The following is a 27,055-nucleotide window of genomic DNA, read 5'->3' on the forward strand; positions in this document are numbered from 1 at the left end:
AGCCTAGGCCTATTGTATGCTGGAATAATGCTATACTAGATCTGCACTCTATATCCTATATATATATTTGGTGGTGATTTCTAGAGATGTGGTGTGACTGAGGTATAGCTTCCCAAAGAATCACACTTGATGAATTACCATATTCTGGAAGTATTCCAACTTCAAATGGCTTTTCAAATGTAAAGACTCGATTTGGGTCTTGAAAAGAATGCATGCACTAGAATGCATGAATGAAAAATGCATGCACTAGAAATTCTCAGTAATTGAGCTTCCACCTCCATCTCAGAGCTAACCTGTCCTGTCAGGATGTCAATAACAATATCACTCCATATGATACAGCAGCCTGTACGTAGCCCCTCTATAGGCCAAAGTGAATGGCTACACCTTAAACTAGTTAGCCTACTAACATGCAAAACTGAGTACAACACAGACCCCGACAGTTTGATGCCATGCTACCTGGAGCCCCAGTCACAGATAAACCTATGGAAGAAAAAGATCGACTCTATGCACACTCAGGGTCTTGTAGTAGGCCTAACAATAATTGTATAATAGCGGCCCTAAACCCACCCACTGGCCCAATAGACATAGGCTGCCATGCCCCCTTTTCTCTGTAGGCGGCACCGTTGTACAACAATATTGTTCGATTTGTGCAAGGAGAGAGGCTAATTTAAAAAACTGAGGCGGGTCACGTGAAAGGATTGCGTATCCTACATATCTTGTTGGCAAGCAGCCTGAGTCTCTTCCACCTAGTTTTTAAGGGGCGGGGAGTACTTGGGTGTTGCCGTCGACCTCGACAAAGAGTCCAGTGGGGGGAAAAAATCGGATTATTTTCATTCAACAACCGCCTGGCCTTGTGTCTCTTGCCCGTCGCATCATCACCGAAAGGGATCTGAATACTTCAACTATGGGAGTCGAAGGCTGCACTAAATGTATCAAATACATGCTTTTCTTCTTCAACTTCATCTTCTGGGTGAGACTTTTTTCTTGTTATATAGACTTTTAACTGGCCAAGCATTTGGTTGTTTGTCTATAGGGGCAGTAACCTCCCCCTCTTCCTGCTAAAAATAGTTCGTGATTTATTTTTTATTTTTTGTTGATGTTGTTGCCAAATAGGTATACGATCTGGAGAAAACCTCATTCAAATAGGCCTGCAGATGCCGATGTAGTAGTCTTATTTGTTTTATTTTTATATTTTTATTCAAATAAAATAAAAATAGCGGTTTTGTTTTTGAATAGACCTAGACTCGTAGCCTATGCTGCCATATGGCGATATGAGGTGCGTTCTTATTTATCGCGAATATGGATAGAAGAGCAGCCATATTTTAGGAACCGCAACAGGAACAGACCGTCACGATATGTGAAGATTCGAAATTATGTTGCTAACTAAAATAATGATAGAAATAATAACCGAGTGCAGGATATGATTGCCCGGAATATGACTGTGCGGGAACTAAGAACATAGGTTGTGGTCCGTTTTCGGCTACAGATCACATTTCAGGCGTTGTTTAGATTGGAATACCTCGATGTTGTCTCTCCGTAATCTCATACTTACACCCCTAATTTTCAGTAGTGTATTTGCCTACAAAGAACTTCATTAAATTCTGCCATTTTTTATTTTACTAAAAGAGGCCCGTTAATCATTGTGTAAATCTCCCGAAAAGCCTTTCTATCTGTGATTCATTGGGGAACTTTAATTGTGGATGACTCATTTGGATGGAGGGAAACTTTGACCAAAAAAACACAAACGTTTATGCAAATTTTTCAAAACCCAACAAATTTTCACTCCATCCTTTCATTAGTGGAAGTGAAATGTTCCTTAGTCTTTTATGTCGCTGTGTGAACCAATCACTTGTGTAAATTGGTCTGGTATAACATTTAGTCAGAAGACATATCTTTTTTATTTAACTAGGCAAGCCGGATACAATGACGGCCTGGAAAAAGGCCTCCTGCGGGGATGGGGCTGGGATTAAAAATACATGAAATAAAAATTATATGACAAAACGCACATCACAACAAGAGAGACAACACTATATTATTTATTTCACCTTTATTTAACCAGGTAAGCTAGTTGAGAACACGTTCTCATTTGCAATTGCGACCTGGCCAAGATAAAGCATAGCAATTCGACACATACAACAACACAGAGTTACACATAGAATAAACAAAACATACAGTCAATAACACAGTAGAACAAAGAAAACAAAAAGTCTATATACAATGAGTGCAAATGAGGTAAGATAAGGGAGTTAAGGCAATAAATAGGCCATGGTGGTGAAGTAATTACAATATAGCAATTAAACACAGGATATAAATAGAGACCTAAGACAAAAACACAGCATAGCAGCAACACATGACAACACAGCATGGTAGCAACACAACATGGCAACATGGTAGCAACACAACATGGCAGCAGCACAAAACAGGGTTCAAACATTATTGGGCACAGACAACAGCACAAAGGGCAAGAAGGTAGAGACAACAATACAACATGCAAAGCAGCCACAAGTGTCAGTAAGAGTGTCCATGATTGAGTCTTTGCGATACAGTTAAAACTGTCCAGAATGAGTGTTTGTTGCAGCTCGTTACATATTCTTTTGTCTTGAGGTGTATATTTTTATTATAGGGATATGTCATTGATTGATGATTAGGCAGAAGTATTCTTAAGAGCGTGTATAGAACCACAACAATCAGAAGGACAAGTATTGGTAGACCTCCGGACTATTGTTGTAAACATATCCCTAACGCTACTTTGGGTGACCCCAGATTAGGTGAGGGCCCTGCATGTGAAAAATCATTGACTGTGCCAAGACACGCACTTGTGCATGTGGGAGTGAAATTCATTGTGAGTCTTGGCTCAGTCATGAAGAAGGTTGGAAAGGATGAATTATAGTAGGAGCTGGGGTGTGGCATAGCAGTCATCAGTGGAGACTAAGAGATACTCATTTTAAGATTCATGATTGCTTAAGTGGTTGCATGGATTTATGTCAGGTCTTTTGCTTGCTCAATGACCATATCCATTAGACTGGACATGTATATCATCCATTCTCTTTTCTCTCAAGGGTAATTCATCCAAAGGCTGTCATTGTAAATTAAATGTAAGGGATTTCCCCCAATAATTGTTTAGGGGTTGCTACCCTTGCCATTTTGCATATGTTGAACAGGTGGCTTCAAGAACAAGCTGGCAAAAAATAAATCTCTATTTAATCTAATTACCTTTAGTTTGAACACATCCTTTCACATGAAAACCTTTGTTCATTCCTGTGGATTGCCTTTTGAGCCGGGACAACAAGTCATTGAGATATATAAAATACAATTCTGATTTAAACAATGCCAGGGGATGTCCTCTTGTACCCGCGTTCCAAGGACAAGACTGATGGGTCTCTCAGAATATAAATCCGAGTAGAGTTGAAAGGGGCTGGTGGCTGACCCGTGGTTTACAGGATCTGCATTTGAGCCATTCCCACCACCAGCAGCAGCATGCCAAGCATTTTACAACCCCCTGCACACAAGGCATGTGGCAGAAATAGCCCTCTCACTAGACTGCAGTAAAAAGAGCTGAGGTGCTAGGGCAGTAAGGTGGTATGTTATCTGGTCCCAGACAGACAGATAGCCTCAGCAAGGCATGTAGTTCTGTAGTATCAGGATACAGTTATAATACAGCAAAGGGGAAACACAGTGGGGTACTGGCACTGAGGTATACTATGTTGTGTTTGCCAGTCATAGTACAGGAAGAACATGTACTGTACTTCCTCGCACAGATAAGTGACACATTTATCTCTCGAACTCTGAACATGCTGAAAATGCTCTTTCTCGGGCAAGAGTTGAGGGAAGTCAGATAAGCAGTTCATGCTGTGTACTTGAAGATAGTAGCTGTTTTGGGTTCTGTGAATTTAACTTTTTAGCTAACATGGAAATGACATGATTAAGTTCATCTGATAGGGTTAATATAATGATATGGGTGGACTCTCTTGCAAGTCACTTGGTTAGCCTCGTACCACTTTGATGATGATAATAATAATAATAATGGATTGGATTTGAATGCTCACATCTGTGTCGTATCATTGTAATTTCTAAAGTAACAATATTGTATAAACATTTTGTTAGCTAATAATTATGTTAGTGGAATAGTGACTGTTGTCTGTGGTGACATATTTTTTGTGGCCTATAAAACCAACTCTAAGTAGATTGGTGCTTGATCACTACATGGATGGGAGGAGGCAATGGAAAGAAGCACTGTACTTGGGATAGAACCTTGAAATACTTTCCAAACTGTTTAACATCCTACAGTGGAATCTTGCCGCAGAAACCACACAGATAATCAAACACAGTGGAATATCTCTGTTGCCCTCATAAGGCTTTGGTGTCCTGATAGGAAAAGGAGTCCAAAGTTCCCTTCTTCATTGGGACCCCCTGGCGTGGAAGCAAACTGACTGTGCACTGACATGCTACCTCTGTTATTTTCCCCATGCAGCCACCTGTCTCTGCAGGTTGCTCGCAGGCCAGTCTGTTGGAAAGGCGAAAGAGATTAGACCTGACTTATTGCGGGGGGCTCGTAGTGTGTCTACAGTAGATATCGGAGCAGCCCTTTGCCCATACTGGGAACAGCAACAGCTGACAGGGGTGAGGGAAGACTCCCAAAAGAGGAAGGTGACAATAGAGCTGCAGAGAACTGGCATACCTTTCCAGACACTGGACTTCATCCACTGCTCTTATTCATAGTTTTTCCCTAGCAACACCTAAGGAATTTGTTTTTAACTTTATATACTATGGGACCATTAGGCCTCAATATAGAATTTGGAAACAAGTATGGACTCTTTCCATTTGTGAGAAAACAAAGTTAATAACAAGTTTATATTAAACATTGTATGATACAGTATCATATTTATGTACACTATACTGTGTCTCGGGGTCTGTGTCTGTCTCAAGTACTAGATACAGTATATTCATGTCCAAATTACAAAAATCCCAAAAGAAACGACTGTGCAGACGTCTCTCTTGGCTGCTCCAGAATGCAACCGTTCAGGGGCCTCACCCTTTGGCTGGCTGCAGTGTTGATCTGGTTGCCAGGCAGCAGCGAGCCTCAGCAGTGGAATGAAGCTTTCTGAGGGAGATGTGGAGGAGAGAAGAGCAGAGAGGCTGGGTAGGGAAGGCTATTTTCAGGAATGAACTCAACCAGAGGGACCATGATTAATATACAGCTAACTTAGGTTAAGTCTTAACATATTCCTGCTGGGAAAATATGGGTTAGATATATTACATTTCACTAACCTAATAAACCTTTTGGAGTTAAGTCCAGTGAGATGGATTTTACCAACTGCAGGGCAGAGGTACAGTAGTAGTTTGTAGAGACACTGACTCCAGGTACAGGAAGCCTTAGTGAAAGCTCTCTTCATCTGAAGCATTACAGCCACCACTCCACTGTCAGAGAGCGTGGGGTGGTGGTCTCTTCCAGTGTTCTGTGTTGTTATGCAGCTATTAACAGATGTGGCTGTGCTTTCATATCATAAGGTAGGGCAGGGGGCTAACAGGACTCTGGGGGAGTGGGTGGGTGAGCAGGGCCTCCTTTGTCCTCCACTTGTCTGGACATTCCTTAGTCAGAGTTGTGCTGCCTGTGTTTGTTGGGACTGCAGCAGAAGCGGTGCTGTGTAGATTAATTACCTAAGCACCAACACTCCCCATCCTAATAGCAACCGTAAAGATCTATCAACACCAATCCACTCTTGGCGTCCCCAGCTGCTATACTGCTGAATAGAATAAAACATTTATTTAGAAATGAATCTTTGAATAACACCTCACTTTCCCCACTTCTTCTGTCCTCCTATGTTCAGCTCTGTGCAGTTTCTGGAGAGGCACTAGACAGGGGGCCAAGAAGTCCCCCATTCTCAGAGCCAAAATGGAGACTATGGTAGAAAATACTGTTCATCCAAATTTAGGGAGAAACCAGACACTGCTGAAATAGAAACCTGGGCTGTATAAAAGTTCAGTCAGTTTAGGTAAAGCATGGAGTCACAGGGATTCCACCATTGACTCCTACATTGGCAGGGAGATGAGGCAGAGACACTGTTGCTTTAGAGAAGAGGGTGGTGGAAGTGACAATGTTCAGTCTGCTAAGAACATGAACAACACTGAAGTTCTATTTGCTACACCTAACAAAATAAGGCTTCAAAGTGAATTATACAAGGTCAATTAATGTTGGTTCTTCTATGTGAGTGCATGTGTCTATTCCAATTTTCTTATTCCCTCTCTTCTGTCCAGCTCACAGGAGGTGTGGTCCTGGGCGTGGCTCTATGGCTTCGACATGATGGTCACACCAGCAGCCTGCTAGAGTTGAAGTTTGACGGCCATCAAGCACCAACCACCTTCTTAAACAGTAAGTACTTTAACTCTCCCTCCGTGTCGTCAGACTATACTGTACCATGCATTTAACATGGTGAATATGTGTGTTATAAACATGGTGTTGTGAGCTGGGTTCTCTCTTATTTGACACCTGGTCCATTGTGTCGTTGAACTCCCCTGGAGTGCTCAGGGACAAGGTCAAGCAGAACAAACAGTATCCCCATGCTCCACTGATCCCTCAGTGTTTTCTAAAATGGCAGATTCCACTTTTCTACTATTATGGCCAAAGTGATCAAACGTAATGGGAGTTCCTTTAGGGTTACTGAAGTAGTTTAATTAAATGATTCAAAATAGGGGTTCATTTGATTTCTGTCAATCAGGGGTGTGGGTTCATTTGGAAAAATGAATGCCATCAGTGAGGAATTGTAAATTCCCTCAGTTAACCTTTTTATGAAGGGGTTTACGGAATGAAAAGTCCCCTGTGTTATCAGGAAGAATGTAGCCTATGTTGCTCATGTAACAGTATTAACTTTAGTCCGTTCCCTCGCCCATACCCGGGCGCGAACCAGGGACCCTCTGCACACATCAACAACAGTCACCCAACATCGTTACCCATCGCTCCACAGAGCGGTTGGTGGTTCCCCTTGCAGAGCAAGGGGAACCACTACTTCAAGGTCTCAGAGCAAGTGACGTCACCGATTGAAACGCTATTAGCGCTCACCACCGCCAACTAGCTAGCCATTTCACATCGGTTACACTCACATGTTGAGCAAGAAACATGTTTATCCAATATCTTTGTTTAGACAACTACTACCCACACATACTTCCAGTTTCAGAATAAGACTTGTGTATCTACCAAACATTTACAGGTATTTTGGTTTAGTACAAGTACTGCGACAGTAGTATTGGGTTTATACCTCACAATTCACTGAATAATATCGTTCTTGTGGCAGTCCACTATGTATGTATTCTGGACTGAGGTTGCCAGGGATTTTCCCATTGCACTAAAAAGGGAGATCCCGTCTGGTAATCGTATTATTCTTAGTTAGCAGCTGGGTGTTTTGGGCTATGACTAATTGTTCTATAGCTGAGGTCTTTATTTCTGTCTGAAAGAAGACCAAAAGCACCCTAAGCAAGGGTCGCAGCACTCTAACCCCAAATGTGTTGCGAAAGTGTCACAACAGACCAACACCACCACATCCTGCATTAAGTCGTACCCATGTAACAGTATGGGTGGAATTCAAATAGAAGAAGCCATAGCGGTGTTAACGCCCTATCTCTGAGAAACTGTTGCTGAGCGCACACACACATTTCTTATTCTGAAAACTGTAAACATCATTTTTATGTTGTCATTTTCCTAGCCTACATTAAGGCCTTGACATGTTTTGGAGGCTTGGACAATTCTCCAGAGAGGATCAACTGTCTGTTTTTCTGACCATGACAATGATTCCACACACCAAGTGGATCAGGTTTTCAGTTTCACTATTATGTCAACTTTGATATTCTCCTGTCTCACCCCCCACTACTCCTTGTCTCTCACTAGGCCTCGCTCTCTCTCTGTCTCTCTCTCTGTCTCTCTCTCTGTCTCTCTCTCTGTCTCTCTCTCTGTCTCTCTCTCTGTCTCTCTCTCTGTCTCTCTCTCTGTCTCTCTCTCTGTCTCTCTCTCTGTCTCTCTCTCTGTCTCTCTCTCTGTCTCTCTCTCTGTCTCTCGCTCTCTCTGTCTCTCTCTCTCGCTCTCTCTGTCTCTCTCTGTCTCTCGCTCTCTCTGTCTCTCTCTGTCTCTGTCTCTCTCTCTCTCTGTCTCTCTCTCTCTCTCTGGGTCCTATTCCCTCCCTGTTCTTAAAAGGAATCTTGGCATAATGCTGACCATGATTATATTTCTGACCTAATGGAAATCCCGTGGCTCTTAGAAACCAAGTTCTGTAAGAGGCATTTGTTAAATAGCAACAGGAAAGGGAGTAATTGATTGTTGTCGTCACATCCTCTCTTTCTTAAGGTTACGACATTAAAATCAGTCAAAACGCTTTTCTAAGTCATTTTTGTGAGTAAGACAATGATAAACACAGCCTTGTGTAGAGTTTGTGCATTCTTACACTAGGTTAATTGTTGTTTTATAAGAGACAAAAGCTCTCATTTCATCACTGTGGTCATTCGCCTGTCATGATTAACCAGACGTTATTAACATAGATATTAGCCGACTAACATCCATCTTACCCAAGTGATATCTAACTGCATAATGCATGACATTATAATCATCTACAAGATTGTAAATTCCCAGTCATTACAAGGCATAGCTTCAAATGTAAGACCAACTCAAATCTTTGAATGCAACTGTCTCAACAATTAAGCGATTCCGGCAAAGTGAAGACTCATTAAAATATCCTGAAATAGTCTATTAGAGGAAGGCATTACCCCACTCACTTTGTGCATGAATTTGAAAGTGTTTATGGTGTTCTTCTTGTAGTACACAATTGGTAGTGGAAGTGACACTAGTAGGTCGCTCATATGTATTATCAGCTTCCATTTTGTGTGTTTCGTTGCGTCAGACTGGATGTGTCCCAAATGGCACCATACTCCCTACATAGTGCACTACTTTTGGTCAGGGCCCATAAGTAATGCAATATGAAAGGAATAGGATGCCATTTGGGACATAGACTGTGAAGTTGGAATAGAAGGGATGGTGATGGGAAGTTCCACTGTAATGGCCTGGGCAGGCCTTGACCTCATGAGGCTCCATGGACACAGCTCCCTTTGTCCCAGCCCAGTGGGTTGCCATCGATGGCTGGGGACAGCTGAAGGGGCTGCACAGCCAGGATAGCAATACCTGCTATGGAAAGGGTGGGCAAACTTTTAGTCTCGAGGGCCACATCGGGACTTTGAAATTCAATAGAATTTAAAAAAATATATATATTTTTTTTTTTTTCCTTAGTTGTTTGTCAAAATTAATTTGGGGGCCAGAAAGCCGACAGTTATTTTAAAATATATAATTTCTACACATTGTAATTTCTACACATACTTTCTATCTAGTTTTAGACATCCAACAGTGGCCTGATTTGAATGGGCTATAGTTTGCCCACCTTTGTGCAAGGGGATATCATAAGGCTATTGATCTGCTTTGTGAGAGTAGCAGTAGGAAGTACTGCAGCCTTGCTACTGTACAACTGCATCTCAGCTCACTAGTCACCATAGCAGCACCCACCTGTAGCACGCGCTCCAGCAGGTATCTCTCACTCATCACCCCCAAAGCCAATTCTTCCTTTGACCGCCTCTCCTTCCAGTTCTCTGCTGCCAATGACTGGAACGAACTGCAAAAATCACTGAAGCTGGAGACTCATATCTCCCTCACTAGCTTTAAGCACCAGCTATCAGAGCAGCTCACATCACTGCACCTGTACATAGCTCATCTGTAAATAGCCCATCCAATCTACCTCATCCCCATACTGTATTTATTTATCTTGCTCCTATGCACCCCAGTATCTCTACTTGCACATTCATCTTCTGCACATTCTACCAATCCAGTGTTTAATTGCTATATTCTAATTACTTCGCCACCATGGCCTATTTATTGCCTCACCTCTCTTATCCTACCTCATTTGAACATGCTGTATATAGATTTTTCTACTGTATTATTGATTGTATGTTTGTTTATTCCATGTGTAACTCTGTATGTGTCGAACTGCTTTGCTTTGCTTTATCTTGCCCAGGTCGCAGTTGCAAATGAGAACTTGTTCTCAACTAGCCTACCTGGTTAAATAAATAAAATCTTGATACTGGACGTATATTGTAGAAATGTTATACTTTGGAAAATAAGCAAGTAAGGACTCAAATTCATCATGCTTGATAATTGGTGATATTTTATCGATGTTGGTTCATTGGAACTTTTGAAATAGTAGCTCTGTGTTCTAAAAGCAACTTTCCCAGCTGGTGATTGTGAAAGTTAAGGGATTTGTACTTGCATATTGCTCCAGTGGTCTGTCAGTGAGAACAGATCCAGTGTATGATGTTTGCTAGTTTGAACAATTCTGGTCCAAAGTGTAAATGTTTTATGAGACAAAGTCTGGTTATGTTCAGATGGAACTGGGCGCCTCACCACAACACAGTACTGTATTGCAGAGAGCAAAAACCTTTGTGGCGTGCACAGGAAGTTACACACCCAGCCTCACAGGAAAAGACAAACATAGACATTTGCCTTAGACCTATAACCACATTTAACCCACATTACATAACCCACATTACCTTACATTACGCAATCAACCCATATTGAGAAACAGAACGAGAGTGGATCTCAAATTAAAATAAGTGTGATTTAAATGTTACATTAACTACAACCAATAAAACCACAGTTAAATGTAATGTAATTTTGTCAGGACTTGTGTGGTACTCAGGTTCCTCTCAAGCATTGTGAGGTTGGAGAGAGGTAAGAGGGTAATTCTACAGGCCCATTAAACACTCAGTGGGAGTAAACACACGGTACTATGTCCACTTTTCTGTTGATAGATTCCAGTAAAGGCCCATCCATGAGGGGAGAAGATGCCAGAAGATGCTTATTAGCGCCACCCCTGCCCCAGGAGTCTAAATTTGCACTCCCGCTCATACCTCTCGCTACCACTTCCTCTAGATAATGTCCTTTAAGTAGAGATATTATATAACAGTAATGGAGCCTGTATGGTTTATGTAACACTGAACTGCTTCCAGAGTCTGGACTCTGCATGTCTTAAAAAGCTGGTGTTCCACTATATGACCCCCAGATGCACTCTGTCATGTTCAGCTCTAGTGTGGCATCACTCACACTTCACTGTCAGATACTGTGTAGTTAGTTGGCTGTGGTTGTATGACTACGTTGAGGTTAGTAACATCAGCAAGGGATTTGTCCTGCTTCTCAGGGGGTCAAACTTGTCCGCCCTTTTGTATACTCCACATGAAATTCCTTCCTTGTGAGGTGAACTTCCTTCATAAACGTCCTCTCTCTGACCTCAATTTTCACTAGCTGCAAAGTTCAAAATCTGCCTTCAGAGTTGGCTTCATGAATCATCTTCCATGTTAGGTCTTTCATTTGTAAATTCATGTCAAAAGGGTAAACATATCACAATAAAGGAGGTAAAATGGAGGGGGAAGTGAACTTGCAATAGAAGAAACTACAGCCATTTAGCCTTGATTCGGATGAAGATGCACAATGTCCATGCAGATTTAATAAACAGTAGCCAACTTGAGCACAATCCATCCTCAGGATTTCCAATGATGTTGTGGATGTTTTCAGGGCATTATTTTTAACATTCTCTCCAGCCACTTCAGAGATGATTAAGAGAAACCAAGAGACTGTGGTTGTTTTTCAGCAACTGGGTTTGTATGTCCTTCAACAATTTACTTGCTTGTTTGAAACATGCAAAAACAAATGGAACAGGAGAGGGACATTAATGTACACAGCACAAAAAAAGAGTACAAATCACAGCCTGTCCATTTACATAAAGTATTTTTCTCTTCAGAGCATGGTCCTTGCTGCTTTTTTTTTTTTTTTTTTTTTTATGAAATGAAAAAATTCCTCACCAGTCTCCTCCCTCATACTCCCCCACCCTCTTCTTGAGAAAGTTTCCCCTCTAGCCTGTTACTTTCCACTGAAGTTCAGCTTTGTCCCCATCTGTTTGTGTTTAACATCTGTGTTGCACTCTCTCCTTCCTCCTCTTCAGCTCTGTCTACCTCGGTCATCCTTTCTCCTCCTCTTCAGCTCTGTCTACCTCCCTCTGTCCTCCTTTTCTCTTCCTCCTTCCTTTGTTTTGTCACTCCTCTCTCCACCTCCCTACCACTCTCTCTATCATCTCAATCCTCTTGTTTTTATCTTGCTCTGTCCATCTCTCTCTTTCTCTTTTCGCTCATGCCTATACCTTCTCCTCCTGTGATAGGCCCCACGCAGCACATCTGGGCACTCTAGCACTGGTGTGGAGAGCCTGATGTCATAGAGTGCACTGGTTCCAGAGCTGGTGTTGGACCTCATGTTTCCTCTCACTCAAGGGTCTTTCCCCTCTGAGCGAGCTGCTTGCCCAGAGATTTAATGAGATTAACAGATGCGTTAGCTTTCACAGGCATGCACACATGCATGCACATGGACACACAAGCACACACACAACTTTTCTGGAAAGTACTGTACTATCAAGTACCACGGTGCTGTATCAGTTTTCATGTGCACAGGCTGGTACAGCCTCGACATGTTTTTCCGCAGCCAAAGACACATTCAGATAGTGACATAAGCAGTGGCTTTTCAGTTTGTACGAGGTAGCGGAGCTCACGTCACAACCATACCGTATAAGTTTAGAATTAAGTCTGTGGCATATTGAATTTAAACTTAACACAATTATCAGTAACTGGCCTATATGGTGTACATTGGAATCTAACTTCAAGTTTAGTGTTTATTACACACAAAGAAAGTGTATCCTCAAGAGAGACCGATAATAGTTTGAATAAAACAAAAACTGAAACACAATGAGGTCAGGAGTCAAACTTTTTCTAGATGACCTGGGGGTGGTCAGCACTTCTCCCTGTTTCTCATATAATTTCCATACAAGCAATGACCAGTGATAACTCAGTGGAAATCCATTGTACTGTATATCCTTGGTCATGCACCCAAGAACAATGTGTTTCAAATCTTGTATTATTTATCTTTACCTGAAGGATTTAACACATACAGTACTTGACAAAGTGCAGTTTTCAGAATATTATTCCGTGCCTATAATAATCGAACTAGTCAAATGATATGTACAAAAGGCAAAGAGTGAATAGTATCCTTAGAATGGGCCCCGGGTCTCTTCGGGGCACTACACTCTTAGAAAAAAGGTTTCTTCGACCATCCCTACAGGAGAACCTGTTTTGGCTTCAGGTAGAACCCTTTTGGGTTCCATGTAGAGGTAGAGTTTTTTTTTTTTTTTTACACCTTTATTTAACTAGGCAAGTCAGTTAAGAACACATTCTTATTTTCAATGACGGCCTAGGAACGGTGGGTTAACTAGCTTGTTCAGGGGCAAAACAACAGATTTTTACCTTGTCAGCTCGGGGATTCAATCTTGCAACCTTACAGTTAACTAGTCCAACGCTCTAACCACCTGCTTTACATTGCACTCCACGAGGAGCCTGCCTGTTACGCGAATGCAGTAAGAAGCTAAGGTAAGTTGCTAGCTAGCATTAAACTTATCTTATAAAACACAATCAGTCAATCATAATCACTAGTTAACTACACATGGTTGATGATATTACTAGTTTATCTAGCGTGTCCTGCGTTGCATATAATTGATGCGGTGCGCATTTGCGAAACAGGACTGTCGTTGCTCCAACATATACCTAACCATAAACATCAATGCCTTTCTTAAAATCAATACACAGAGTATATTTTTAAGCCTGCATATTTAGTTACTATTGCCTGCTAACCTGGCTCGTTGCGAACTCTGTGAATACTATTTCTTCCTAACAAAGACAGCCAACTTCGCCAAACGGGGGATGATTTAACAAAAGCGCATTTGTGAAAAAGCACAATCGTTGCACGACTGTACCTAACCAGAAACATCAATGCCTTTCTTAAAATCAATACACAGAAGTATATATTTTTAAACCTGCATATTTTGCTAAAAGAAATCCAGGATAGCAGGCAATATTAACCAGGTGAAATTGTGTCACTTCTCTTGCGTTCATTGCACGCAGAGTATATGCAAAAGTTTGGGCCGCCTGGCTCGTTGCGAACTAATTTGCCAGAATTTTACGTAATTATGACATAACATTGAAGGTTCTACAATGTAACAGGAATATTTAGACTTATGGATGCAACCCGTTAGATAAAATACGTAACGGTTCCGTATTTCACTGAAAGAATAAACGTTTTGTTTTCGAGATGATAGTTTCCGGATTCTACCATATTAATGACCTAAGGCTCGGATTTCTGTGTTATTATGCTATAATTAAGTCTATGATTTGATAGAGCAGTCTGACTGAGCGATGGTAGGCACCAGCAGGCTCGTAAGCATTCATTCAAACAGCACTTTCGTGCGTTTTGCCAGCAGCTCTTTGCAATGCTTCAAGCATTACACTGTTTATGACTTCAAGCCTATCAACTCCCGAGATTAGGCTGGTGTAACCGATGTGAAATGGCTAGCTAGTTAGCGGGGTGCGCGCTAATAGCGTTTCAAATGTCACTTGCTCTGAGACTTGGAGTAGTTGTTCCCCTTGCTCTGCATGGGTAATGCTGCTTCGAGGGTGGCTGTTTTCGATGTGTTCCTGGTTCGAGCCCAGGTAGGAGCGAGGAGAGGGACGGAAGCTATACTGTTACACTGGCAATACTAAAGTACCTATTAGAACATCCAATAGTCAAAGGTATATGAAATACAAATCGTATAGAGAGAGAAATAGTCCTATAATAACTACAACCTAAAACTTCTTACCTGAGAATATTGAAGACCCATGTTAAAAGGAACCACCAGCTTTCATATGTTCCCATGTTCTGAGCAAGGAACTTAAACGTTAGCTTTCTTACATGGCGCATATTGCACTTTTACTTTCTTCCCCAACACTTTGTTTTTGCATTATTTAAACCAAATTGAACATGTTTCATTATTTATTTGAGGCTAAATTGGTTTTATTAAGTTAAAATAAGTGTTCATTCAGTATTGTTGTAATTGTCATTATTACAAAAATATATATAAATCGGCCGATTTTAATTGGTATCGGACTTTTTGGTCCACCAATAATCGGTATCGGCGTTGAAAAATCTTAATCGGTCGACCTCTAGTTCCATGTAGAACCCTCTGTGGAAGAGGGTTCTACATGGAATCAAATAGGGTTCTTCAAAGGGTTCCACTATGGAGTCAGCCGAAGAACCCTTTTAGGTTCTAGATAGCACCTTTTTGTCTAAGAGTGTAGGTCACCATTCATCCACTATGAGTGAGGTCAGAGTAGGTCACATCAGGGGCGCCGGGGCGGCAGGGTAGCCTAGTGGTTAGAGTGTTGGACTTGTAACCGGAAGGTTGCAAGTTCAAATCCCCGAGCTGACAAGGTACTAATCTGTCGTTCTGCCCCTGAACAAGGCAGTTAACCCACTGTTCCTAGGCTGTCATTGAAAATAAGAATTTGTTCTTAACTGACTTGCCTAGTTAAATAAAGGTATAAAAATATATATATACTGTATGTAACTAGTATTGAAATATGATGTAACTACACTGAAATATGTAAGAAAGTGAAAAGCTGTGAAAATCTCAATGCTATCCAATTTGTAGGTCGCTCTGGATAAGAGCGTCTGCTAAATGACTTAAATGTAAATGTAATGTAATCAGGGGCTCTGATGTTTGGAACCTCTTGATTAATCAACCAGAAGAAATACTATTTACCTCAGACCAAAGCCTACACTATTTCACCATATTTGTAATTACACACATTATTTGTGTTTTAACATTTACAATTTTTGGTAATAATAAAAAGATCCAGTTTGGTGGAAATGCCCTTTTCTTCCCAATGGAAAGACTGTGTAGGCTCTGTTCACTCTTCCCTCTAATTTAGTGGTATCCAAATATGTCTTATGGTAGCAACCATGTTCTCACTAGTACACAAGTGGGTAGGAAGGATGATTCAAACGTTGGTCATATGAAATCTAGAGAGCTACCATGTGTCATCAGTGCACCGCTTCCCACAAGCAAAAAAACATGTTTTTGCTGCTCACCACAGGTCACAAATACAAAAATGTTGAGTTTTCTCTGAGGCTGTTTGGATTATCCAACTGAGGCCTCCAGACTAGTCTGCGGTTTTAGCCAACCAGTTGACTCTCAGAGCAACATTTTTAGAACTTGTATATAGATGAAAACTAAGATGAAAGGAAATACATTGTTGATAATGCATAGATTGGTCAAATGCATGAACGGATGGATATATCTCAAACAAGTGGTAAAGAAAAGGGAAAGAGAGAGAAGGGTGTGATACTGCATCGACCCACTGCTAAACATGCCGGTCACGCCCCTGTTTTGTTCTGATGATGTCATGGTAAGGGATGGCTGAGCAGCGCTCGTAAAAAGCTCCCCATCCGTGATTCAATTCCCCCGCCGCACAGCCACAATCAAGGAAATTGAAGGAGCACTTGGTCAGCCTCCAAGCCATCGATTTTTAAATGAGCCAGGCGAGCAGGCAGGAGAGAGGCACTGTTCTGGCTGTCTGTGTCCCTTCACTGGAATATGAGGGGATGGGAGAGGACGAGAATCCAATAAGCTTTGCGATTACATTACACAGGACCTAAAAAAACATGAACCCAAATCGTGACCAGGCCTCTCCCTGTATCTATCAAGGACAGAGTAAAGGGATGGAATGGCAGTGTAGTCTGTGGGGTGTGGGTGGAGGTCTTAAGGATGATGGATGGGGAGAGGGAGAGATCATAGGAGACAGTGGCATACAGTACCCCTATTAAAAGCCCAGTATAGGGTCTCAAGCAAGGATGTGTTTTCCCCCAAGTTGGTTTATCAAAATTGGTACCGTAATACTTTGCATAAAGCCCCCATGAACTGAATTTATCTGAGAGAGAAAGGGGACAAGAAAGAGAAGAGGCTTGTAAACTAAAGCATAACAAAATGACTTTCTTGAGCTAAAAATGAACATATTGTCTGTGGTTAGTCAGTCATTTCTACCCCGGTCTGCATTCACTGTTCAGCTGATAAATTGGTGCCACACAGCTCACCTCACACCAGCCCTATCTTCTCGGAACTACTATCCCCGCAAAACGTCAGGGCTGTCGTCATTGAAACAAAACTGAACAATAATGTTACGTGCCTTGGGAAGCGGTGGCTCAGGCAACTGTTGGACCACATGCTAAAGTTTAATGATGAGGTCACAGGAAGTGTATATTATCACCGAAACCCCCCGATTGACATTCAGTGTGAGGCCTTAGGCATTAAATGCATAGTGGGACTATTTCTAAGCGCAGGTTTTATGATTGAATTTATGGGTAAAATCAGTCCAGCACACCAAGGTCAGTAGAGCTACCCTGGGTTTCCATGCTTACCATGCTAGCCCTGTCTGAGCATCTGATGGATGAACACAAGGCATGATGGAAGGGGCTAATGAAATCTGACCACACCAAGGAGCTGTAAAAACAAAACATGCTCAGCTTGGCGAGAGACGAGTTTGATATATTATAAACCTTTCAACTGAAAACAAAATATCCTTCCCCACTCCTGCATTCTCTTCAATTCTTATGCCATATGTTCTTCATAAGAAAAACATTTATCTACAATGTTTGGATGTGTCTTGACACGAGACATGAATGCTTATTGCATTGGATTGAGAGCCAAGCACCTTGTGTAAATAACTGCAAAGTTTCCATATTTAGGCAGAATTAAAACATGCTAAACCAAATAAATAACACCAACTCATGCCACCTGGTGATAGTTAAGATGACTGCACTTATCATAAAGGAGTAAACACACTAGCAATGTTCTGTAGAATATTACTAATGACAAAATTGTTTTTGTTTATTCTCTCTCCATTTCTATTTTAGGTGTTCACATCCTGATCGCTGTTGGCGCAGTGATGATGGTTGTCGGGTTCCTCGGCTGCTATGGTGCCATTCAGGAGTCTCAGTGTCTTCTTGGAACAGTGAGTCATACAGACAGAACACCATGCAGCAAAGAGTCACTTGTATGTGGTCTAGCCAGCCCATTCCCAGCTATCCCCTAAATTGTCCACTGAATGAATGGCTTTGTTTTCCTCCAGTTCTTTGCCTGCTTGGTGATCCTGTTCGCTTGTGAGGTGGCAGCTGGAATCTTTGGATTCATGCACAAAGATTCGGTGAGGACACATACAAATTCTGATCTTACACACACACACACACATACACACACACACACAAACAAAATGTATATTGAAACACAGCGTAGCATACAGTACTACATGATCGAGTTAAAAGCCATTGATAATGTCAGTGTGGCTCTAATGTGATCATGACAAAGTAACTGAGGGTGGAATAACTACATTCAGTTATTCCTTCAGAGTTCCATATCTGTCATAACCTGACCAGACACATCCTGTCCTTTTGGTTGTAGATTTCCAAAGAGCTGATTACCTTCTATGACAATGTTTATGAGAACTCTGTAGTAAACACTATAACAGACCAGGACAAGGACAAGAAACAGGCTGCCGCTGCTGTGCTGAAGGTCTTCCATGAGACGGTAAGTCAAGCTCATACTTAAACTAAAATCATAACTGTCCAAAACTCACATGTAAGCTGATTTTAAACACACGGTAAAGTGAATCTCATATCAACATCCAAACAGACACACATCTCACTAATAAAGCTCCACTAACACGTGCCTTTTTCTTTTAGTTGGAATGCTGTGGTAGGGGCATCAGCAACGCGTTCACTACGTTATTCGCCCAAGGTTTTACAGACATGTGCCCCAAGTCAGTCTCCGCTACCACTACAGTAAGTACTCTAGGGCCAACTATGAGGACAATACAGAATGTTGGTTATATAGTGCATAAGCCACAAAATACAATGTTGACTCGTGTTATTTTGTTTGACAGGACTGCCATGTAAAAATCAGGGAGCTCTTTAACGAGAAGGTTTACCTGATTGGCATCGCTGCCCTGATAGTTGCTATTATTATGGTGAGTATCATGAAAGAGAGTATGTAGCTTGTGTGGAAGTGTAGCTCATACAAGATAAGGGATCCTTGGCATCTCTATGAAGAGACCCATAATGCCCCTCTCATTTCTTTGTTCTCTCCTGTCAGATCTTTGAGATGACCTTTAGTATGGTCCTGTGCTGTGGGATCCGCAACAGCCCGGTGTACTAAAGTCCAGGGGGAAGAAGCAAGGGCTAGTGACCTCTGGAGATACTAGCCAATGACTGAAGGAAAATATTTATCTTCCTTTTTTTTTTATAGCCTGTCACTTCCTCAAATAGTTGCTTGCCAAGTTTGTCAGTTGTACAAGATCAAAAATGCATCTTCTCACACAGTTTTTGATAATGCGGTACCAACTATTCTTGTCAGTCACAGATAGCTGTTCAATATTTTGACTAATGTTAGTCTGTACAAAATGTTGAGGTTTACATTGGCATGGCATTTAAACACACACACACATGAATACAGATCCTGGAATTATCTTGTTTTAATTGTAAAGTATTGCTACTTTGCTGGAGTCCAAAACATTGTATTCTGTTGGTTTATCAATCTTTTTTCAACTGTATATGTATAAACTGTATATATTTGCAGTGCTTTATGACTGGCAAGCATGGATATTGTATTGAATCCCTTCTCCCCACATTTTTCTGCACTCACTGCTTGTCTGCCTGACTTTTCTCCATAGACAACAACCACTAAGAAACAGTGAATGGATACTATTGATTTGTCTGTCCCATCTAAAACCAAGATAATAGAGGTGATAGTTTCCCCTGTGCTTTTATAACACCTACCAATCTAAGCCATAAAGAGAGCCCATGCCTCCAAGCCTTATGAGTGGAATGTCCCATCCTCCCCAACAACACCTTGTTCTTGTAAAACTACATTGAATGTCCTGTCCTTAACCTATTGCTGTGTACTATGCATATCTACAGAAGCTTCACTTCCTAGGCTGGCGCAGCGGACAAACGCACTGCAGTGCTGAGGCGACACTACAGCATGGGGTTCGAACCCAGACACAACCGGCCGTGACCGGGAGCCCCATAGGATGGCGCACAATTGGCCCAGTGCCGTCTGGGGTAGGGGAAGGTTTGGCTGGTGGGGCTTTCCTTGGCTCATCTTGCTATAGCGACTCCTTGTGACAGGTCTGGATGCCTGCAAGCTGACTCCAATCATCAGTTGAACAGTATTTCCTCTGACACATTGGTGCAGCTGACATCTGGGTTAAGAGAGCAGTGTAATAAGAAGTAGGCAGCCAGGCTGGTCATGTTTCGGAGGACGCATGACTCAACCTTCACCTCTCCTGAGCGAGCCCGTTGCAGAGATGAGCCAAGGGACCTAATACGGGGTAAGAAATACGCTGGGCCTGGTTAGTACTTGGTCGGGAGACCGCATGGGAATACCAGCTGCCATAAACGCAAAAAAAAAAATTAAAGAAAAAAAAATTGTCACCTTCAGCCGTTCAAACAAATCTAGTTTATTTTCGAAGAATCCTTTTTATGCCTGCTTGTTATACTCTAACAGTCAAACATCTTATTATGCTGGGACTTGCCGGACAATGTTGTATCTGTGCTGTATGATGATACTGTATAATACCACTGACCATGCAGTTGTGAGAGGTTGTGTTTGTGTCAGGAAGTCAAATACTGGCCATGTTAACAAGTCAAGTCCACGACCAACCCACCACTAGGGGGCAGACCTGTTGTGATGCTTCATGGTATTCCATTGCTATGGTTCCAAATCCAGGGGAGCTCTTGTCATACATTCTTGCTCCACTGTGACTTTGGTTGCCTGCTCAACTGCAAAGCACTTCTTACCGGTTCCATTTCGATCTTCAGCTTCCCTTCAGAGTTCACAGATTTGAATCTGATCCATTAGATGGCTAGGTGGAGCTATCATCCTATTATCTACACCCTTCCAGTCCTTTCAGATCTGTTAACACTGAAGGGGTAGGGGCTAGGGACTGAAAAGGAACCAGGCCCTTAACATTCACCTATATACACACATAAGCACTTAAACACTCACACATACTCACTCCATCATTTGTGTAGTCCTACATAATAGACTGTATGGCTTTCTAAGCCAACCAAAACCTAGTCTTGTTAACACATAATGCCTATGCTGATATATGGTTAAGTGTCTTGTATCATGTACAGCTATATATTATTGTACTAATGACCATGTAAAGACAATGTAGCTATGCCTTTCATTGTGATATTTTGTCTGGTACGTTGTCAAAAGAAAAATGGGTGTCGGCTTCAGTGGCAGTGTGCAGGACTGAGAAATCAGTTGAGTTACTAAAGGTTGGGAAGATTAGCAACATGGCTGTATATGCTGTACAACACAAAGGTGAAAGAACAATGCCAGCAAAAGAGTGTCTCTCTTTAGTATCTATGTCACTGCCCTACTGTAAAAACACTATACACAATGTAGTGACTGAGACTCAATAGCCCACTGCTGCTCAAATCTGTGCCCTTTCTCTCCTGTTTTAGATTTTAATTTGGTTATGTTGCCCAAGTATTAAGGGATTAAATGTATTTTACAAATAATGCATGATGTCCATGACTTTATTTTTTATTCATTGTTAGTATAAGGAACAACCTGCCTTTTTCACATCTTATACAGTACATGAGTTGTTAAAATCCTTAACATATCCTTGACAGGTAGGCCCTATGTGACAGTATTCTCTATTATAGGCTAGAGAGGAAATGTCTAAGTGTTAAACCAGAGTTGTATTTCTTCACCCTAATTCCATAAAAATAGATTTCCTGTTTACCCAGTTATATAGAGAGAAACATCTATGGATTCAAAAAGTCACCACGATTGGTCATAATTTGTATTTGGTCTGTGGGTTAAGACAGGAAATCAAGATATGATCAAACACTGAGGAGAAAATAATTATATACTGAGCATAAACAGAAAGCTTTTCTCTCATTTTTTTCACAAATGTGTTTATATCCCTGTCAGTGAGCATTTCTCCTTTGCCAAGATAATACATCCACCTGTCAGGTGTGGCATATCAAGAAGCTGATTGAACAGCATGATCATTACACAGGTGCACCTTGTGCTGGGGACAATAAAGGCCACTCTAAAATGGGTAATTTTGTCACACAACACAATGCCAACATGCTGACTGCAGCAATGTCCACCAGAGCTGTTGCCAGAGAATTGAATGTTCATTTCTCTAACATAAGCTGCCTCCAACGTCGTTTTAGAGAATTTGGCAGTGCGTCCAACCGACCTCACGACCAGAGACCACGTGTAACCACTCCAGCCCAGGATCTCCACATCTGGCTTCTTCACCTGCGGGATCGTCTGAAACCAGCGACCAGTACAGCTGATGAAACTGGGGAGTGTTTTTGTCTGTAATAAAGCCATTTTGTGGGGTACCCATGGCTGCGCCCCTGCCCATGTAAAATCCATAGACCAGGGCCTAATGATTTATTTAAATTGATTGATTTCCTTATATGAACTGTAACTCAGTAAAATAGTTGAAATTGTTGCATGTTGCGTTTATATTTTTGTTCAGTATATATTATCAATAGTTACATGTACACTTAGTATACCAAGCATTAGGAACACCTTCCTAATATTCGTTGGGGCATGAACTCCACAAGGTGTCGAAAGCGGATGCTGGCCAATGCTGACTCTAATGCTACCCACAGTTGTGTCAAGTTGACTGGATGTCCTTTGGGTGGTGGACCATTCTTGATACACACGGGAAACTGTTGAACCCAGCAGCATTGCAGTTCTTGACACAAACCGGTGTGACTGGCACCTACTACCATACCCCGTTCAAAGGCACTTAAATATTTTGTCTTGCCCAATCACCCTCTGAATGGCACACACATGGCCCTGGGTCTGAACCCCGCCCTGTGCAACTGGATCCTGGACTTCCTGATGGGCCACCCCCAGGTGGGAAAGGTAGGAAACAACTCCACTACGCTGATCCTCAACACAGGGGCCCCACAAGGGTGCGTGCTCAGCCCTCTCCTGTACTCCTTGTTCACCCATGACTGTTCACCTCTACTCAATCAAGTTTGCAGATGACACAACAGTCGTAGGCCTAATTACCAACAATGGCGAGACAGCCTACAGGGAGGAGGTGAGGGCCCTGGCAAAGTGGTTCCAGGAAAATAACATCTCCTTCAACGTCAACAAAGTGGAGCTGATCGGGGACTTCAGGAATCAACAGAGAGAGCACGCCTTTATTCACATCAACGGGACCGCAGTTGAGAAGGTGAAAAGCTTAAAGTTCCTCTGCATACACATCACTGACAATCTGAAATGGTCCACCCACACAGACAGTATGGTGAAGAAGGCGTAACAGCGCCTATTCAACCTCAAGAGGCTGAACATTTTTGGCTTGGCCCCTAAGACCCAAACAAACTTTTACAGATGTACAATTGAGAGCATCCTGTCAGACTGTATCACCACCTGGTACGGAAACTGCACCGCCCGCAACCCTAGGGCTCTCTAAAGTGTGGTGTGGTCTGCCCAATGCATCACCGGAGGCACACACTGCCTGCCCCCCAGGACACCTACAGCACCCGATGTCACAGGAAGGGCAAAAAGATAATCAAGGACATCAACCACCGGAAACACAGCCTGTTCATCCCCCTGTCATCCAGAAGGCGAGGTCAGTACAGGTGCATCAAAGCTGGGGCAGAGAGACTGAAAAATAGCTTCTAACTCAAGGCCATCAGACTGTTAAATAGTCATCACTTGCCGGCTACCACCCGGTTACTCAAACCTACACCTTAGAGGCTGCTGCCCTATATACATAGACATGGAATCACTGCCCACTTTAAATGGAACACTAGTCACTTTAGTGATGTTTACATGCTGGTTTACTCATTTCATATGTATGTACTGTATTCTACTGTATTTTAGTCAAAGCCACTCTGATATTGCTCGTCCTAATATTTATATATTTCTTAATTCCATTCTTTTACTTTTAGATTTGTGTGTATTATTGTGAATTGTTAGATACTACTGCACTGTCGGAGCTAAGAACACAAGCATTTCGCTACGCCCGCAATAACATCTGCTAAATATGTGTATGTGACCAATAACATTTTATTTTATTTGAGACGATCCATGTCACAATTGTCTCAAGGCTTAAAAATGCTTCTTTAACCTGTCTCCTCCCCTTCATCTACACTGATTGAAGTGGATTTAACAAGTGACATCAATAAGGGATCATTGCTTTCATCTGGATTCACCTGGTCAGTCTGTCATGGAAAGAGCAGGTGTTCCTAATGTTTTGTATAGTCATTGTATACAGTATCTTGTGATGGTATTAAATTGCTACAAAACATGAATGAGGCTTTTTAGAGCATGCTAGCAAGGAATCTGCCACTATGGATTACTTTCTAGGAATCTATATAAACGAATGCATAGCACTCTCCAACACAATTATTATCCTTGATTTGTTTTCCACTTTTTTATTCAAGTCACTCAAGATCCATCAATTAAACTCAATGTGTTTGTAAATTACAATACTTAGATCTATTAGTTAGGACAGGCTTCTGTGTTGATGTGAACTATGACCTCAGATCCTAAAGTCTTGGGAAGATCTGATGTAGCCTCGGTGGGGCTGGGACCAGGGTTGAGTAAGTCTAGATGTCCACACTAACATGTACAGTCCTGAGTGTAAAGATAAGCAGACCTTTACCGAGGACCAACTAGCAATCCTATTGGCTAGAGCAGGATAACGCAAACGCTCAGCCAATAAAGATCTGCTCATTAGGCAGGCATAGAGAGAGTACTGAAATAGTCTACTCAAGTAGAAGTATTGTTATTTTTATGAAATTTTACTCAAGTAGAAGTAAAATTACTGGTGTAAAAAAAGTAAAAGTAAAAAGTACTCAGTGTACAAGTAATTGAGTTAATTTTAAAATTAAAATATTGACCTTCATAATTAGCTAATTTCGCTAATGTTACCTGAATGTTGTAACACATGATCTTTTCCATGCGTAACATTTTTAAAAGGAAGAGAGGAAATTATTCTATAGTAGGAACTACGTTCATTTATTTTATGAGTTGCAACAAGGCACATATGTATGTAAAAAAAAATAAGGATTTGTTAAAAATATACTTATAACATTTTAAAATAAATTAAACATCAAATGTATTGATAAATAAAAATCTACAAAAAAATCAGTGAATAAACAATAATGTTGCCAGTCTTCAATATATTTCAGACTCCAGAAATAAACGTTTCTAATTCTTTCACCCATTCAATTCCTCATTCACCCCTCTGTTACTTGTTTGTTACTTGTCCATGTGACCAGCTGACATTCACTCACTCACCCATTCACCCTCACTCACTCAGTCCCTCTTTCTTCACGAACTCACTCACTGACTTAAAAAAAAACTATTTCACTTACTCACCAGGGGTGAAAAGAGTACTGATTTGAAAAAATCCTGAAAAAAGTACAAGTACTTAGAAAAACTACTCAATTACAATAACAAGAGTAGTTAATTAGTTACTTTACACCTGTGTCATTAGGACACCTCAACTCACCCTCTTGGGGGAGAGGCACTTTGGCCGTCCTCAGCCAGGATTTAAGGCCTCGCTGTAAGGATGAAGAGGATGATTCTTCACATACCAGAACAGTTTAAAACTTCTTTGGGATAGGGGGCGGTATTTTGCATGGTGAGTTGCTTCACTTTCCCAGACCCTAGGGGTTGACCATCCAGCACAATGACCGACAATGGAATGTCCAGCTCAATGAGAGGCAGCCCCTGTTGGTGAGCTAATGTGCGATCTAGAAAACAGCCGGTAGCCAAAGAGTCTATGAAAGCAGGAATGTCCAACTGACCATTGTCCCACCACAGGTTGGCCGGAAGCAAGGTGTGTACCATGTCGGCAGCTGGAGACTGTATCTGACTCGTCAGTATTCTCCCATCTCCTGACGAGTCATCCCGTCAATGCTCGGCTGAGGGACCTTACAGATAATTGTATGTGTGGGGTACAGAGATGAGGTAGTCATTAAAAAATTATGTTAATACACTAATATTGCACACAGAGTGAGACCATGGAACTTATTTTGTGACTTGTTACGCACTTTTTTACTACTGAACTTATTTAGGCTTGCCATAACAAAGTGGTTGAATACTTATTGACTCAAGGCATTTCAGCTTTTAATTTTGTATTAATTTGTAAAAATCTCTAAAAACATAATTCCAATTTCACATTATGGGGTATTGTGTGTAGGCCAGTGACACAAAATATAAATGTAAAACATTTGTAACACAACAAACTGGAAAAAGTCAAGGTGTGTGAATACTTTCTGAGGGCACTGTAGACATTCCTCAACAGCCTGGATGTCACGTATACTCCCTCTCCGGCGCTTGAGGTCGCCAGTCGGCTTATTATTACTCACACCTGTCACCATTGTTACGCGCACCAGCGTCTCATCAGACTCACCTGGACTCCATCACCTTCCTGATTACCTTCCCTATAACTGTCACTCACATTGGTTCTTTCCCTATGTGTTATTGACTGTTTGTGTTTCATGTATGTACGGTACTCGTGTTTCTTGTAATGTTCCATGTTCGTTTATTCATTAAATATTCACTTCCTGTACTTGCTTCCCAACTCCTAGCGTACACCTTACAGAATAACGCCTCACCAAAGGGAAGCAACAACGATTTTACATTTTTGTATTCCTTTTTTACTGGTGACGTCGGGTCCAAGGGCCTCTGCTGAAGCAACGGGGGATACCGCAGCATGCTCGTCAGGCTTCCATGCCTCAGCTGCCTCAACAGGTTCTCAATTCTTGGTTTTCCCATACCGAGGATGCCTCGGCTAGCTCGACAGGTTCACAAGACTCGGTTGGATCGGCAGGCTCCCATACCTCAGCCGGCTCATCAGGCTCCCATGCCTCTGCCGGCTCGTCAGGCTCCCATTCCTCAGCCGGCTCGTCAGGCTCCCATGCCTCAGCCGGCTCGTCAGGCTCCCATGCCTCAGCTGGCTTCGACAGGTTCCGCGCCTCAGCAGAAGCGATCGGCCCGCTTTTGGTCCCCAGGACCGTCCCTCTGGTCGGCGTCCTGCGGCTGGAGTCGCATGTCAGGGTGGG

General features: G+C 41.9%; 1 protein-coding gene across 1 annotated transcript; it reads left to right on the forward strand.

Moving 5' to 3' along the window:
- Window positions 1-655: 655 nt before the first annotated feature.
- Window positions 656-21,517, forward strand: LOC129854367 (CD81 protein-like). Its single transcript, XM_055921329.1, has 8 exons — window positions 656-970; window positions 6,256-6,370; window positions 17,846-17,943; window positions 18,061-18,135; window positions 18,390-18,515; window positions 18,671-18,769; window positions 18,871-18,954; window positions 19,080-21,517. The coding sequence occupies exons 1-8, from the start codon at window positions 905-907 to the stop codon at window positions 19,140-19,142; spliced, it is 726 nt and encodes a 241-aa protein (XP_055777304.1). The 5' UTR covers window positions 656-904; the 3' UTR covers window positions 19,143-21,517.
- Window positions 21,518-27,055: the final 5,538 nt, after the last annotated feature.

Source organism: Salvelinus fontinalis, chromosome 4 (genome assembly GCF_029448725.1).
Source record: "Salvelinus fontinalis isolate EN_2023a chromosome 4, ASM2944872v1, whole genome shotgun sequence".
Lineage (NCBI taxonomy): Eukaryota > Metazoa > Chordata > Actinopteri > Salmoniformes > Salmonidae > Salvelinus > Salvelinus fontinalis.